This window comes from Brachycentrus maculatus, unplaced genomic scaffold (genome assembly GCF_059751285.1).
Source record: "Brachycentrus maculatus isolate JH-2025_06_01 unplaced genomic scaffold, ASM5975128v1 h1tg000635l, whole genome shotgun sequence".
NCBI classification, from domain to species: domain Eukaryota; kingdom Metazoa; phylum Arthropoda; class Insecta; order Trichoptera; family Brachycentridae; genus Brachycentrus; species Brachycentrus maculatus.
This window is the reverse complement of record NW_028281371.1, coordinates 284,876-301,019: the sequence shown is the minus strand read 5'-3', so window position 1 is coordinate 301,019 and position 16,144 is coordinate 284,876. Positions and strand designations below refer to the sequence as shown.

The following is a 16,144-nucleotide window of genomic DNA, read 5'->3' as shown; positions in this document are numbered from 1 at the left end:
GTCTCTTGCCCTCTACCCAAACTAAGCAAATAGAACGCTTATAAGCGTCACCTGCTCTCTTATTTCTCTTATAAATATTTTATATAAATTATAAGAATGTGTCTCAACTGGGATGTCCTGTGCTGAAGACGATCTCAGCCTTTATTAACCTAAAATGTCACAAGTTATCACAATCCCATTATTTGATTCGAAGAAACAGTCTAAAAACTCATTTCAAATGATTATATCGCTCCAAGTATTTTGCAAACACCTTGCAACATTAGAAATTATGTAGATTGTCTTTTTTTAGTTACCTAAGACAGCGTCGACATAGATTGTTTCACATTCCTATACACAGGACCAACCTGCTGATGGTTATGCCTGTAGGAAGAGTTACCGCTATGTTGTACAATATCTCATTGGATATTGATCTATTCCATGTGTCTGAAGGAGTTTTCCGAAGTTGGATTCTTCTACACCTTTGGCAATAGTATTCTTGTTTATTTTCTATTTTTGTTAATGTATACGATTTAAATTTAAGTTTGTAATATGTATATTATCGATAAATAAATAAATTGAAAATGGAATTGATGTTAATGATTTGAATATGATTTCCAGCTCAGCAAGGCCGGAAAGCAGCTGAAGATCTTGCCCCACTCGGTGGTGAGCGCCAAGGGAGAGTCTGTAGAGCTGTGCTCCAGCGTGGAGTGCAAGGGCATTGTGGGCAACGACGGGCGCCATTACATCTTAGATCTCCTGCGCACGTTCCCACCCGATGTCAACTTCCTGAAGTGTGAGTGACACGACCCTTTGTCTTTAAATAAAGTTTCGAGCTTATTCTAAGCTCTTAAAAAATCTTTAAGAGAGGATACCGCAATAAAAGTTGACTAAAAGCTCCCCCTTTTCCTCTTGTTTTGAAACGACTTTTTTTAAAATAAAAACTTATTCGCTCTCTAAATCTATGTATGATTCTATTGTAGGTACTAAGTATTTTATAATTGGCTACTAATTATTAAAAATCGTGTATTATATTCCAATTAGTACTGATTAGTACCAAGATTGCTATCTACATCTTTATATGATTCTACGTAGGCACCAACATTAAAAAAATCACCTAATGATTATTAATATCACGGCTTATGTATCAAGTATTAATAACATTTATAAAAATTATCGCTGTCTAAATCTATTTATGATTCAAGTAGGGTCTGAGTATTTTATAAGTCCTTATCTTTTGATTCTTCTTACTAACTTTGTATTACTCTTTGCAGTGGATGGAGTGGAACTTAGTCCGCAGGTGAAAGCGATTGGTTTCCCGATCGAACACAAACATAAACTCTGTTGTTTACGACAGGAATTAGTTGATAGTTTTGTTGAGTGAGTATTATTACTAATGCGTTACATTTGCAGAATTCTGCGGTGTCCGGAGACAATTATTGCTATATCAGAGCTTTTTGCGTGCCTGTCTGAAATCACCGGACAGTGACTGTAGGGTATAATATATATAATAGTTCCATATATATTTATATTATGTATATAATGTATGAAATATGTAATAAAATAACTCTTTTATCATGTATTATAATAGTCTAATAGCCTAACTAAAAAATGTTTTTAATATACAAAATTACATGGTTTCCTTATTATGTTATTTCAACATTAATAAGTAGACGTGTCTTGAGTACCCAAATATACAGGCTATCCCAGGCACTGCAGAATTAGATACACACTTTCAACATTTATCGAATCACTAGAATTTATACTAATTATAATGTTTCCTTTCCAGAGCTCGTTATTTAATGTTTATCCGTTATACTGCCTTCCATTTCCAACAATTGGGAATAAAAAAACAAAAGGACAAAGAGTCCGCTAATAATGTTGATAATAAAATAGCAATTGAATACTCAAGTGATAATAGTAATAAACCTATTAATGATAAGTTAGATGAAATAAGTAACGATAAAACTGAGAAAAAAGAAAATTTAGAAATAAAAGACAAGCCCTCGAAGAAAAATAAGAAAGAGCAGGCAAAGAAAGATAAAGATATCGTTAAACCTGCCGATGATAGTCCCGTTAAAGAGGCACCCGAGAAAGAAGAAAAGGAAGAAATAATAGTTAGTGATAGTGCAGAAAATGAAGCGGAGAATAAAGAGACACTCGAAGAAAGCTTACAAGACTCTAGTGATATTGATTTAGGATTGCCAGGAAATGAGTCAGAAGTCGATTCTGACGAGGGAAAGAAAATCGTCGAAAGTATTATTGATTCAATATCAAATGGCGACAAACAAGAAAGTAAGTATAAATTTTAATATGAATATATATGTTATAAATTTTAATTCAAACACTAATTTTTTGAGTCTACTAAGTTGTATTTTATTGTTAAAAAAACACATAAAATCAATTTTCGTTTAAAAATGCCATAACTAGGCAAAAATATTCTCACAAAATTGATTTTTATGTTGTTTTACTTACTAACTAACTAACCATAACGCCGCTTCTCCGCAGAGGTAGGCAGAGAGAATAGAGCACCACACCACTCTGTCTTTGCAAACATTATTTGCCTCTTCCACGTTCATGCATCTCTTACATGCCCGCCGATTATTTTGACTCCTAACCATTGTGTTTTTTTAACAGAATAAAACTTAGTAGACTCAAAAAATCAGTGTTTGATTTAACATTTAATACATAAATTAAAACGGAGTTCTACAAATTAAACGCCAAATCTATAAATAATATGAATATATGATTTTTGCATATCTTGTCACTTATGAATTAATTGCTTGACTTTTGTTTAGTGGCTGAGAGTACTCGGGATATAGTGAGGGCAGCGGCCAAGTCTGTGGGCTCACTTAAAGAAGCGGAGTTCGATATCCGCTTCAATCCGGATGTGTTCTCAGACGGCATTCAGCACGCATGCTCAGCCGAAGAATTGGAGAAACAGAGGCGCTTGGTGCAGGAGGCAGCTGCCTTCCTGGTCACGACACAGATACCCACATTTGTGAGTTGCTTCATTTTCCTATCTTCAATTAGTATCTGTTGATTCTTCCCGTTGCACAATGGCATGCTGAAATAATCAAGTTACTCTCTGAAAGATTGATAAACAACCAATGCAAAATAAAAAATAACAGTTTTAGATTAAATCAATAGAGAATGATGAGTACATATTGGCAATGTGTATTTAATTTACAACATTTTGAGTATGTCCAAATACTTGTTCACAAATCTGGATTATCTCCTTTTAGGAGTTATTTTTTTTACATTCTTTTTTCACATCTCAATAAAGATGAAGAAGAATATAAACAATTTTTCTTAATATATCTAGAAGTTTCAAGAATTTGAGTAGTGTGATTGTCCAATCATGAGTAGAATCGGTGAATGTTACACAATGTGTAAAGTGAGCAGGATAGGCTACAGGGTTTCCAAACACAGATATTATTTTCAGGGTTTATGACAGTCAAAGGAGGGTCGTAAACCCTGTAAATTCCCAGACTTCCATATCCTTCTTCATCTATGTTGAGATGTCAAAAAATAATGAAGTTATGTTTAAGATTTGAAGAAACGGTCCCACGCTGTTATTCAAATGGTTCTACATCGTATTTATTCTTATCAGTGGATTATCAGCCTGTTAATGATCAAGTGTACCCGTGTTTCAGATAAGAGAATGCATGGACCATTCGTCTGCCCCCATGGACGGCAGCACCCTAGCGGACGCACTCCACACACGCGGCATTAACATGCGCTACCTCGGGCGCGTGTGCGACCTTCTGGCTCTGGTCAAGTCCCTGTCTTACCTGCACACCATCGCCGTCTCCGAGATCATCCTGCGTGCCACCAAGCACATCTTCACTTCCTACATTCAGGTCAGATTGCTCATCCATTAGTTTTATTGTCATCTCTTTATTTATCCCTATCTTATTTCTATAATTGAACCAGTACAAAACGAGATAAACCATAGGCCAATTTGAGTGAACTCAAAGAACAAAAAAGAAAATAAGAATCAAATGCAAATAGAAAAATCAAATGTGTGATATCTTAAAGGAAGCCTCATGACAATAGTGAAAGAAATAATATGTCGATCGACATTATGAAGTATGTATTTTACAAAGGAATAAGAAATGTATATAAAAAAATTGAATAAGAATGAAAAAAGTAGATACGGAAGGTTTTTACAGTTACGAATATTGCCAGATGACAAAATATTGGATTTATGTCTCCAACTTCTTTTTTAAAAACTTTGCTGGGTGTTTTTTTTCTTTATTTTAAATTCTTTTTTATTTCACAATATTATATAATTGCAAGTAAAAAAATAAATATATTAATTAAAAAAAGATCCCACAATGGCATGGCCTGTGTGTGGGTATACATTTTTTTAGGTTATAATAAAAGGACACTGACAAGAATACATAGATATCGGAAATAAAATTAGATTGTTTATCCCACATTTTATATAATTATTTTGTAAATCTCTTTGGTGATTATAATACTGATGGCAAAACCATACCTCAATAATCCAAGTATGTCAAAATTTATAATAAATAATTAGGATTTTTATATAGTTTGAAATATCTGTGTTTGTATATAATCTCCTCTGTGAAGTCTCCTGACGGTTGGTATATTGTTTGGCAGGCGTGCGAGCTGATGTCCCTGTCGGCGGCCATCTCGCACTTCCTGAACTGCCTGCTGGGCAGCTGCGCGGCGCCCGCGTGTGCGGCCCCCGAGGAGGCGCGCGCCACGTCGCGTCGCAAGGCGCGCCGTCGCCCCACGCGCTTCGCCAACCTCACACCCAAGTCCCTCTGGGTGCAGATCAAGCAGGAACTCAAGGTAGCGCTTTATTTTATATTACCCTGGACTGGTAGCTGAGCGTCCGCCTCCGTAGTGTGATGGTCAGCACGTTCGGCTACCATACTGGAGGTCCCGGTTTCGATTCCCAGGGGGGATCAAATAAATATTAGTCATTTTTTCACTGTAATATTCATTCAAGATAACACTGCGTTTAAATGATGCAGTGCCCTATGCACCATAGGGTGCGGATAAGGGTTTGAATGAATGAATGGTAGCTGAAGCATCAGTACGACTCATCACCTTGCCTTCATATAAGAAACGATCAAATTAACATTGCATCAATTTAATGGATTGCCCTATACACCATTGGGTGTTGGTACTTTTCCTTCATATAATTTATGATCAAGTTAACGCTGCATCGATCTGATGTGTCCTAAAATTGATGACAACCTACATGAATTTATTTTATGTCACATCAGCTGTCTTTTTTCCCTGAGTTCAAGTTTTGCTGCTCTTTTTTTAATGTATTGTTTTATCTTAATTTTTATTATTGTTTCTTTCGTTCCTCCAAAAAAATAACAATGTTATTTGTTCATTATTTTCAGTCATATTGGGGCTGGAATCTACCGACTGATAGTATTGATTCTACCGTGGAAAAATACGCTTTCCAAAAAATCTCTCTTTTAAGGTATGCACCATCATTGTTTATATTTTTTATTTATCTTTTATTAAGTTACATTTTTTCACTACTTAACAATTTGTTTATTTTTCAGATCATTTTGTATCAAAGTTGGTCTTCAGTTGCTCCTGCGAGAGTATGACTTCGACAGTAAACATAAGGTCACATTCAACAGCTCCGATATTATGAACATATTTCCGGTTGTGAAGCACATCAATCCTAGGGTGAGAACCTACTTATGTATTTTATTTGTTACTGACCGTTCTCTCAAGCTTATCTCGCACAATACGCATTTTATTTGGTTATGACTAGCTGAAGTAGCTAATGTTCAATGAGGTCATTGAAGTGATTGTGATTTTTCACTAGCATAAAATAATTTGAATTTAGACTGAAGTCAATGTTTATCTAAGTTTATCTCTGATGTTCTCCGTTATTTTGTCTATGGCGATGAAACAGCTGTCAAACGTCTCTCGAGAATCAAAATGTATAATAATAAAATATTTATATATAAACTTAGTGAGTTATTTAGTTAAAATAATATCTTGTGTCATCATCGCACTTGTATTGTTTGTAGAATATGGTTTGATTTTAAGACTTTTTAAAACTAAAAAATCATACATTAAAAATCATTTTAGAATGACTAATGTGATTGTACTTGGTAAAAAGGTTACTTGATTAGGTAAAATTGTTTAATAAAATAGCAACTATGTATATGGATTTTACCACATTTATTTTATTTGACCAGTGATTGGGTTTCGTCATTACTGACATCATCAGACTAGTGGGAGGCTAGACAAAATCTATGTTTTATATTATACATTATACATATATATATATATATATATATATATATATATATATATATATATATATATATATATATATATATATATATATATATATATATATGTGTATATATGTGCATATGTGCATATGTGCATATGTGCATATGTGCATATGTGTATATGTGTATATGTGTATATGTGTATATGTGTATATATATATATACACATGCCACATACAAGGCAGGGGTCGAAATCAATGATTTTATATAATTTTTTTTTAAATGTTAATTCAACTTCATTAATTGATTGGGCAGGCATTTAAGTTTTACTCAAATATATAGTAAATACCACTTTTTCTTAAAATCTATTGTTTCACATGTTTCAAACACTTTGGCTTGGAAAATGATGAGGAATGCATCATTCCGCATAATTTTCAAACACGTTATGAAAATGATGCGGAACATACAGTGTTTTAACATGATGCGGAATGCATCGAAACATGTATGTATCACAGTAGATTTAATAAAAAGTGTATTCACTAAGTAAAACTTAAATTAAAAATGAATATAACTAACTAACTAACCATCACGCCGCTTCTCCGCAGGGGTAGGCAGAGAGAATCGAACGCCACACCACTCTGTCTTTGCAAACATTCTTCGCCTCTTCTACATTCATGCATCTCCTCATACATACCCGACGATTATTACGACTCCTGACCTGGCCGTTTTCAAGTATTTGACATACCTGATTGTGCCAGGTTTTCCTCGGCCTTCCTCTGCTTCTTTTTCCAATTACATTCGCCTCATAAATTTGTTTAACCATTCTTTCCTCACTCATACGTTCCACATGTCCAAACCATCTCAACACACCTTTCTTAATTTTATCGATAATACTTATCTCAGCCTTGCATTATTTCCTTATTTCATCATTCGAACATCTATCAAACATCGTTTTGCCACACATTTGTCTGTATAAATAATATAAATTGAGTGATTTTGATTGGTTTGTGGGCAGGCGTCGGACGCGTACAACTTCTACACGACGGGGCAGAGCAAGATCCAGGCGGGGCAGGTGCGCGACGGGCACGAGCTGGTGGCGGAGGCGCTCAACCTGCTCAACAACGTGTACGGGGCCATGCACCCCGAGATCGCCCAGTGCCTGCGCATGGTGGCGCGCCTGTGCTACGTGACCGGCGAGCACCGCGACGCCATGGCCTACCAGCAGAAGGCCGTGCTCATGTCTGAGCGCGTCAACGGCATCGACCACCCCTACACCATCACCGAATACGTGAGTCGCAAACTACCTCAACTACCTCACCGCTCACAGCTCTCTCAAACTAAGTCTAAATTATATATACTCAACAGTCTGATTTGTAGCAGACAAATGCATAAGAGGTAACAGACTACCTAAACGATGGAAACATGGCTGGTCATCCACCTCCTAGGCGCAGACTCTAAGAACAACAGGACACAGTCCTCGGCTGTCCAAACTCAAAACACAGTAAGGGACATTTTTTTTGTAGTACTTTTTTTTTTGCATTTTTGGACTGAATAGATTCTACTTAGTCCAAAAATGTAAAAAAAAACCTACTGCAAAAAAAATGTCCCTTACTGTGTTTTAAGTTTGGACAGCCGTCCTAACTAAAGAAGAATAAGTCTGATTTGTGGCGCACCATAAATTTAAAAAAAAAAATTATTCGGCAGTCATTTTGTGGTAAAATCTACCCGTTTTTAATTTAAGTATTATTTAGTAAATAAAACTTAAATCAAACATTATTTCTTAGAAATATTGGTATTTACTAAGTAAACCATAAAATGCTTTTTTATTTTGTTTAACACTTGTATTAGACCACTAATTGAAGACAAGTGTTTAATTTTCAATTATAATCAACATATTCCACAAAGTTAATGCCAAATCAATAAATAATGTTATAATTAAAATGTAACTTTGTTTTAAAATCACTATAAATCCTCGACCCCCTGTATCACCTACTTTCAAAGGTATGGGAAGAGGAAAGGTGCCCGAAGGATTGGGTAAACGGGGAAGTTATAGCCCTCCACAAAAAGGGTGATCCGCTGTTGTGTGATAACTACCGTGGCATTACTCTTTTAAGCGTTCCTGGAAAAATTCTGGCACAAATAATTTTGGCAAGAATCCAAAAACCAATAATGCGAGTCCTCAGAGAGAACCAAGCGGGCTTTCTACCAGGTAGGGCGTGCGCTGACCATATACATAACTTACGATGCCTGTTACAGCAAAGTAACGAATGGAACTGCGCCCTTGCCTGCTGTTTTGTAGACTACGAAAAAGCTTTCGACAGCCCGCATAGGTCTTCTCTTTGGAATATCATAGAAGCATATGGAGTTCCTGTCAAAATTGTGGCCATTATCAGGGCGCTTCACACTAACAGCGAATGCTGCGTTAGAATAGATGATGTGTGCAGTGAACCATTTGAGGTCTCTACTGGGGTGAAGCAAGGCTGTGTACTAGCCCCATTTCTCTTCATCATCATGTTTGACTTCATCCTACGAATGTCAATTCCACCGGATCGAGGAATTGCAGTGAGTCCTGCTCAGAAATTATGCGATTTAGAATATGCGGACGATGCAGTTCTAATAGATACATCGATCGGAGCCCTGCAAGATATAATTGACTCCCTCCAAATAAACTCCGCTCGGTTAGGCCTAAGAGTGAACGCCAAAAAGACCAATGTCATGTGCAACTCAGCCTGTCCGGACCGAGATCAACATCTTACTTGTGAGGGACGAGCGCTCGTTCGAGTCGACACCTTCAGATACCTTGGAACACTCATGGTGGAGGATGGTAGTGTCCAGAAGGAACTGAATGTACGGCTCGGAATGGCAGGAGCTATATTCAATAAAATGCGCAATGTCTGGGACTCACTGCTTTACTCGACAAAAACCAAGTGTCGTCTCTTTAACGCCTGCATCCTAACAGTGTTGCTGTACGGATGTGAGTCGTGGCACCTCACCAAAGCTCAAAGCAAGAAACTAGCAAGTTTTGAAAATAGATGCCTGAGGCGAATACTGGGTATAAAGTGGTATGACTTCGTCAGGAATGACGATGTGAGGAGAAGAACTCAACAGCCCCTCATACTGGAAGTCCTGAAGAGAAGAAGGTGGACATGGTTGGGACATGTCCTTAGAATGCCACCTGAGGGCATCAACCCCTCATGTCTCTTCTTCCAACCCCGAGGATTCCGGCGCCCCGGAAGGCCGCTGACGACCATTCACCGACTATACTCAGCGGAACTTCGAGACGCCGGACTGACCTGGGAGGAAGCCAAGGAGATGGCGCGTGACAGAGTGACTTGGAGACGACTCGTGTTGGCCATATGCTCCACCTAGGGAGCGAACATGGAAAAAGAAGAAGATAAATATTTTATTATAACTAAATTATAATCTCTACCGGTTTCGAAGCTAATCGCTTCTTTATCAGAAACCAGTAGACATTATAATTAAGTTAAATAAAATATTTAGAGTGATTTTAAAACAAAGTTACATTTTAATTATAAAATGGAAAATCGCAAAGTTAGTGCTTCAAATATAAATTATATTCAATAAATAATGTATTTAAAAATAAAATAAAATACATCCAATAGATACATACTAATATTATTGGTAGAATTTAGTTAGTAGTAGGTTTTGTTAATTTCCTTATCATTTTTTAATGTGCTTATCTTCATATAATAATATGTATTTTTTGCAGACGCATCTGGCTCTGTATTGCTTCGCTAATGGTCAAGTTAGCAGCGCCCTCAAGTTACTGTACCGAGCTCGCTATCTCGCCCTTCTGGTCTGCGGAGAAAACCACCCCGAGATTGCCTTATTAGATGTAAGTAAGATCGGGAATACCTCTTCCGTTTTAAAGTTAGACAAAACTTTATTTGTGAATGTGATAAGATATCATCACAAGATGCACACACTTATTTAGTGTGGATATGTGCAATTTTTGAAAAAGAAAGATGTAAATTGGAACCAGAATGTGCGAAAGAAAGTATGCAGTTGACAAAAATTGATAACGCAGTAGGACATGACGAGCTATCAGATTTAGTAGGTGTCTTATTTAGAAAATATAACAAGATGAATAAGACAAATAAATGAACTATGTGACAAATCTTGATTAAAATAAGATATTGAATCCATTGTATTGTTTAAAGGGATCAACCTTATTAATTTATTATTAACTATACACATTCAAGATCATTTTGAAGGCATATAAACTAAATATTCTATAAATCCTTGTACATAGGCAAGGAGAATTTTCTAATGCAACCAATAAATATTGTAAAAAAAGTAAGATTGGCAGTTAGTATTAGGCTGACGGAAATACGGCGGCGAGGGGTGAAGAGAGCTGAGCATGTGACTGTTTCCAGAGCAACATATCCCTAATCCTGCACGCGGTGGGGGAGTACGAGCTGTCGCTGCGGTTCCTGGAACGCGCGTCGGCGCTCACGGCGGCTTGCCACGGGCCGCGCTCGCTCAAGGCGGCGGGCGCGCGGCACCTGCTGGCGCGCACACTGTCCTGCCTCGGGGACTTCCGGGCCGCGCTGGCGCACGAGCGCGAGACCTACTCCATCTACAAGCAGCAGCTGGGCGAGGCGCACGACAAGACGCGCGAGAGCTCTGACTGCCTGCGCCACCTCACGCACCAGGCCGTCGTGCTGCAGAAGAAGATGAACGACATCTACTCGGGCCGCGCCGCTGGCGCCCCGCCCATCCACATCCAGCCGCCCTCCATGGGCTCCGTTCTCGACATGCTCAACGTCATCAACGGGATCCTCTTTGTGCAAATCAGGTACTAACTACTTTGTGTATTCAATGTTAAATGAAACACTGATTTTTTGAGTCTTCTGAGTTATATTTTCTTGTTGAAAAAATACATAAAAATCTATTTTGTGATAATTGTTTCGCCAAGTTATGGCATTTTCAAACGAACGAACCAACATTAAATGCATAACTTAAAATGGCGTTCTACAAATTAAATGCCAAATCTATAAATCAACCGACTACTTTTACTACTTCAGCCTTATTCTTGTGTCCAGTATTGAACAAAGGCCTCCCTCTTGGACTTCCAGTTCTCTGTTGGACGCAACTATCTTCCAGTGCAGGCCTGCCTATGTTATCGGACCATCTTGTCTGGGGGCCTAGCCACGCAACAAATTAACTAGCATTTGCATTACACATGTATAAATATCCAACGAATAGCAAAATTCTCATTTATTTCCAACTATTTCTTCATCATAATTCTCATTCATTGTTTATATACTTTGTCATGTTGAAAAAAAAATCACCATGTGTAGGTCTGTTTAATTTGAGTATTGCAAGGAATAAGGGAAAATTCTTTCTATACATTGTTTACATTTTTATTTCCCAGCCTTTTTGGGGAAATGCCGCTTTTTTCTCAGTGCAAACATTTTGTTTTGGTAGATAATATTGACAAGATCTTTCCGGTACTAATGTCCGTAAACAAATAGGTAAAATACCTAAATTCTGGGCTTGTAGCTTTGAGAATTAACATTAATGGAGAAAAAGCCTCATACTGATAAGCTAAGGTCAGTGAATGTTACATACATATTTGTTTATTGTTCAGCCAACAAGACATTGAGCACTTCAAGGCGGAGATGGAGAAGCGGCAGCTGAAAGAGACCAGTCCGGAGAAGAGTCCCGAAGACGTAGAAGTTCCGGCAGTCGCCGGAAGCAGCTGAATACAGCGCTCCGGCTGTGAGGGGTGAAGAAAGAACCTTATGGAAGTAAGGGAACCAATCCTTTTTTCGATAAAGCTCGGATTTAATCGGCCTGTGATTAAATTGACAAACGGTTCATAGTCTCTTGTAATTCCCTCAAGTGCCGGGAGCGATTCGGCCGGGGTGGTTCGGAGGGAAAGTTCAATATCGCCTAATAAGACTGTTTTTGTATAGGCCGCTATCATCGTCGCAACTTGTTCACCTTGTTATATCAATTGTTTTTTGGAGTTGTTTGTTAAATTTTGATGTGAATATTTTATACTTGTTTTAAAGCTAATTATAGTTGTTTTATTTTATATTATAAAGTAACATTATGGAAACAATAATAAAGTTAATAAACTCTCAAATTTATAACTTGTAGGTTTCTAGAAGTTTCTCGAACGGGGATTAGCCTATCCCTGAGAATGTTGGGCAGTAGGATACAGAACGCATTCATAAGGAGTCATTTTCACGTTCATATAATATATTTAGTGCAATCCGAGAGCGGGATCCAAAAGTCATCTTAAGTGCCAAATTTCACAATTTGAGATATTGAGCTGAAAAGTTTACGAGCAATACATACAACTGTGTAATATGTATACCGGAATCTTTCAAAATATTTTTTTTCATTTTAAAGAAACTTCGGCCTATTGTATTTTTATACAAACAAAAAACATTTTAATGACACTTATGTTGGACTTTTGGATTTCACAAGTTACTTTACTGCTGGGTTATTTTCAATCCCAAAGTATATGGCAATAATTAAAAGGTGATATGTGTATAATATACCTAATAATTTTGGAGAATTATTTAGTGGAAGAATCATTCGAGAGGTTGGCAAAGGTTTTTGAAATACGGGCGGTTTCACTTGTATACTTGATTTACAAACCAATTTATTGTTAAACTTTGTGAAGTCACCGAGTACAAATAATAATACGAAGATGTTTTGTCATTTTTATCAGCATGCTAAGTGCTGAATTTGTAATTAAGCAACAATTTAATATTCGTAACAGCTTATTATTTCAAAATGGCTCCTAAATTTTCTTTTCAATTTCAAATCAAAATGACTGTGGCCTTCCCCAATTATTCGTAGCCGTAAGGAAAGGATAATAAATATTCTTCACAAAACAAAAATATGGAATGGTTCTACGAATAATTGGGTAATTTTTTAATAATTTTTATTACTCAATAATTGGGAGTATATTGTATAAATATTTTCTTGGAGTCTTCAAGAAGCCAACGACTAATTATTCTAAATAATAGACTTAAATAAAGCATGGCTAGTTGTAGCGTTGTATTAAGTAACTCGGACATTGTCTTCTTAAACTTTCTTAATGTATTACTTACGTTATCAGTTCACCTAAAGCTTGCGTATTGTTTTTATTAGATATGAACAGAGTAGTTTAATGGAGACATTGTCATTCAGTTATACGCTCAGAAAAGTACGTGCTTTTACCTCATGGAAGGTAAATATGCTGATTGCACTCAGAACAGTATTTTGAGCGCATTCAAATCTGTGAACTCAAATGCTGGATTTATTTGTTATCAAGATGAAGAAATATCTCAACAAAGATGAAGAAATTATTGAGATAGTAATAAATATCCACTTCCGTAGTGTAGTGGTATGTAGGTTTGGCTGCCGTGCAGGAGGTCCTGGATTAGATTCCCAGGGAGGGGAGATAAATGTAAGCGGTTTTTACTCTCATTTATTTAATCACCCTGGACTGGTACAAGAAGCGCAGGACTGATAACCTTGCCTTTATGCAATTAAGGGGTTAGAAGATTATGAAAGTTAGGTATTTACAAAGCCGTCATTAGCTGGTTTTAAGCGATCACTGTTTAATGTAATGCAAGCTGTAAAGCCTGTAAATACGCTTCTGTATTTCCATCTCGATAATTTCATCTATGTTGAGATATCAACAGCACCAACACGCCTCACGTCAGGGCGCCGACTCGCCTAAACCCGAGTGGAACGTTAGGCTACAATAGTTAGTAGGTTCGATGCTCAACACTCTCCCTTGTTGTGTGGAATACACAAACATGTTCAGAAGTTGCATATAGTGTAGTGAGAATCCTCGATTGTAAGTTTAGTTTAGTATCGTTTTCTCTTCTTCATTGTTCAATTTATTACTATCTAACAAAAACTGTTTGATATTTTGTAGTTTTTTATGAATATGTGTAGGAACCAATTTTCTTATGTATTTTTCTTACATTCTTATTTTACACAGACCGCTATTGTCTAAACTCGGATGGTATTTTGTTTGATTGAAAATGTAATTCGCAAGTTCCGCTGTTTTTTTAATCATATTATACTTGCAATAAAATAAAAGTCTTTCTGTTTAAAATTAAAACAAAAATAAAATCTGATATAAGGATCTTTTAAAAGTGTTCAGGAGCTTATTTGCATTAATTATTGTACCATACAAATTATTAATAAAAGTTTCTCATTTTTCTGTAAAACAATTGGGAGTAACAGTAGAAAAATTTTAATTTTTCAGTAAATGAGTTTGAGATATTTTCAAAAAGCTATGAATCGTTTTGTAAAAATATAAACTGTTTAAAAAATTTTTTGAATTTTAATTCAGTTTTAAAGTTATTTACAGGCTATTTTAAACGCATTTGTTATTTTGAAATGTAGCTTGTTAATCTTGCTATCATGACTCATTGTTGGATTTTGGTGGATAATTCTAAGTTTGCTTCTAACACCGAAAATTATTTGTTTTTTTGGTCTATCTGTAGAAATTTTGTATCTCAATTGTTAAAGTAAACACTTAAAAAATAAACTGTCTAATTATATCTATTATTTTTTAATGAACAGATCAAAAACTTATTCATAAGACAGACATAAAATTAAAAAAAACTAAATTCTTATGTAAATATATATAATTACTAAAGCGACTTAAATTTGTTTTGTTTTTATGATAATCGCATTTTTTATTATAACTCTTAAAATCAGTCCAATAGCAGATTTACCTGACGTAATGGCCATACTAGTTTGTAACTTTATATAAAAGCATGAAGTGTTATTCGTAAATTCATCACATAACATCACGAAAGAAAGCATTTTTATACTAAATTATTTATATGTAAACATAAAATAATTTTTGCAGATTTTCATTCGCGATTTATTAAATTTTACAGCGGTTTTAGAAAGTGATCACTTTTGTATGACATAGTCTATTACAATTATAGTTGCTGTATTACAACGATGCATTTTTGACATTGTCCATTGCGTATGCATGAATACTTTATTTTGAACACTAAAATAGTACAATATGGTAACGCCTGATTAATTTTTGCTGAGAAAACCGGAAATAATTTTATATCAAGTTTTTGTAAAATAAACAAATAATAATATCAGAATATTTAGTAATTTTTTCAGAGAACTGAATATGGGAAAAGAATACTATTACCTTGGATTGAATTATATGCTCTGTTAAGTACATTGACCTGTAAAAATAACTTTTTTTCTCTCTTTAAATCATAATAGTTCAAAGAACAAAAACTGCTTCTCTCTGTTACCTTTATTGTATGTGTCAAAAACGTATTTCTATAATATAGCAACTGTAGTTTTTTCTTTGTTCACAAGATGCAATAGTATATAAGTAATTAATAGTTGTTTGGAAGCAACTGTCAACACGTAACCGATATTTTGCATTCAGGCTTCAACTTCATCATTTAATGTATTTACAATTGGTTTCTTTAAAAGCAGATTGTAAATAGCATTGAAAGTTTGCCAAAACCCCGCTGTGTTCCTATTAGTTGTAGTTTAGTTGTAGTCGGTTGTTTAATACTATTGCATCTTCGCAATTCTGTATTTATAAGATTTATGTGATTTTTTTTACAACCCGCAAATGTCTCCAAAGAATTGTATTTCTTTTAATGTGTGTTGCAACATAATATTGTTAATTTGGGAAATCGATATGTTGATTTAGTAAGCGAAAGTGTTTTTTTGTTGTTGTCTCGGTTGTTACTGTCATTAACAAAACAGCAGTATTCCGTATAATTAGTTATGTACACAGCGAGCTCGTGTGTTGCGAGAAAAGGTCAAAATACTTTGTAATAAAATAAATAGAAGATTTATCTTGTTTTTCAATTCTTTCCTTTTTTCCTTTACAGTACACAATTTTAACCAAACTTTCAATTGGTAGTCTTGCAACTTGTCCATGGTTA

At 35.7% G+C, this 16,144-nt stretch overlaps 1 protein-coding gene across 4 annotated transcripts in view; it reads left to right on the top strand.

Moving 5' to 3' along the window:
• Positions 1-16,054, top strand: part of clu (clustered mitochondria protein homolog) — a 79,671-nt gene extending 63,617 nt beyond the window's left edge. For all 4 annotated transcript variants that reach the window (XM_088274126.1, XM_088274125.1, XM_088274124.1 and 1 more), the window contains exons 12-23: positions 598-772; positions 1,251-1,356; positions 1,766-2,271; positions 2,775-2,977; positions 3,633-3,839; positions 4,606-4,800; positions 5,367-5,449; positions 5,535-5,664; positions 7,240-7,512; positions 9,955-10,080; positions 10,622-11,043; positions 11,839-16,054. In XM_088274126.1, the coding sequence (XP_088130252.1) occupies positions 598-772; positions 1,251-1,356; positions 1,766-2,271; positions 2,775-2,977; positions 3,633-3,839; positions 4,606-4,800; positions 5,367-5,449; positions 5,535-5,664; positions 7,240-7,512; positions 9,955-10,080; positions 10,622-11,043; positions 11,839-11,953 (2,541 nt within the window). In that variant the 3' untranslated portion in view covers positions 11,954-16,054. The remainder of the gene's footprint in view (positions 1-597; positions 773-1,250; positions 1,357-1,765; positions 2,272-2,774; positions 2,978-3,632; positions 3,840-4,605; positions 4,801-5,366; positions 5,450-5,534; positions 5,665-7,239; positions 7,513-9,954; positions 10,081-10,621; positions 11,044-11,838) is intronic.
• The last annotated feature ends 90 nt before the right edge of the window (positions 16,055-16,144 follow it).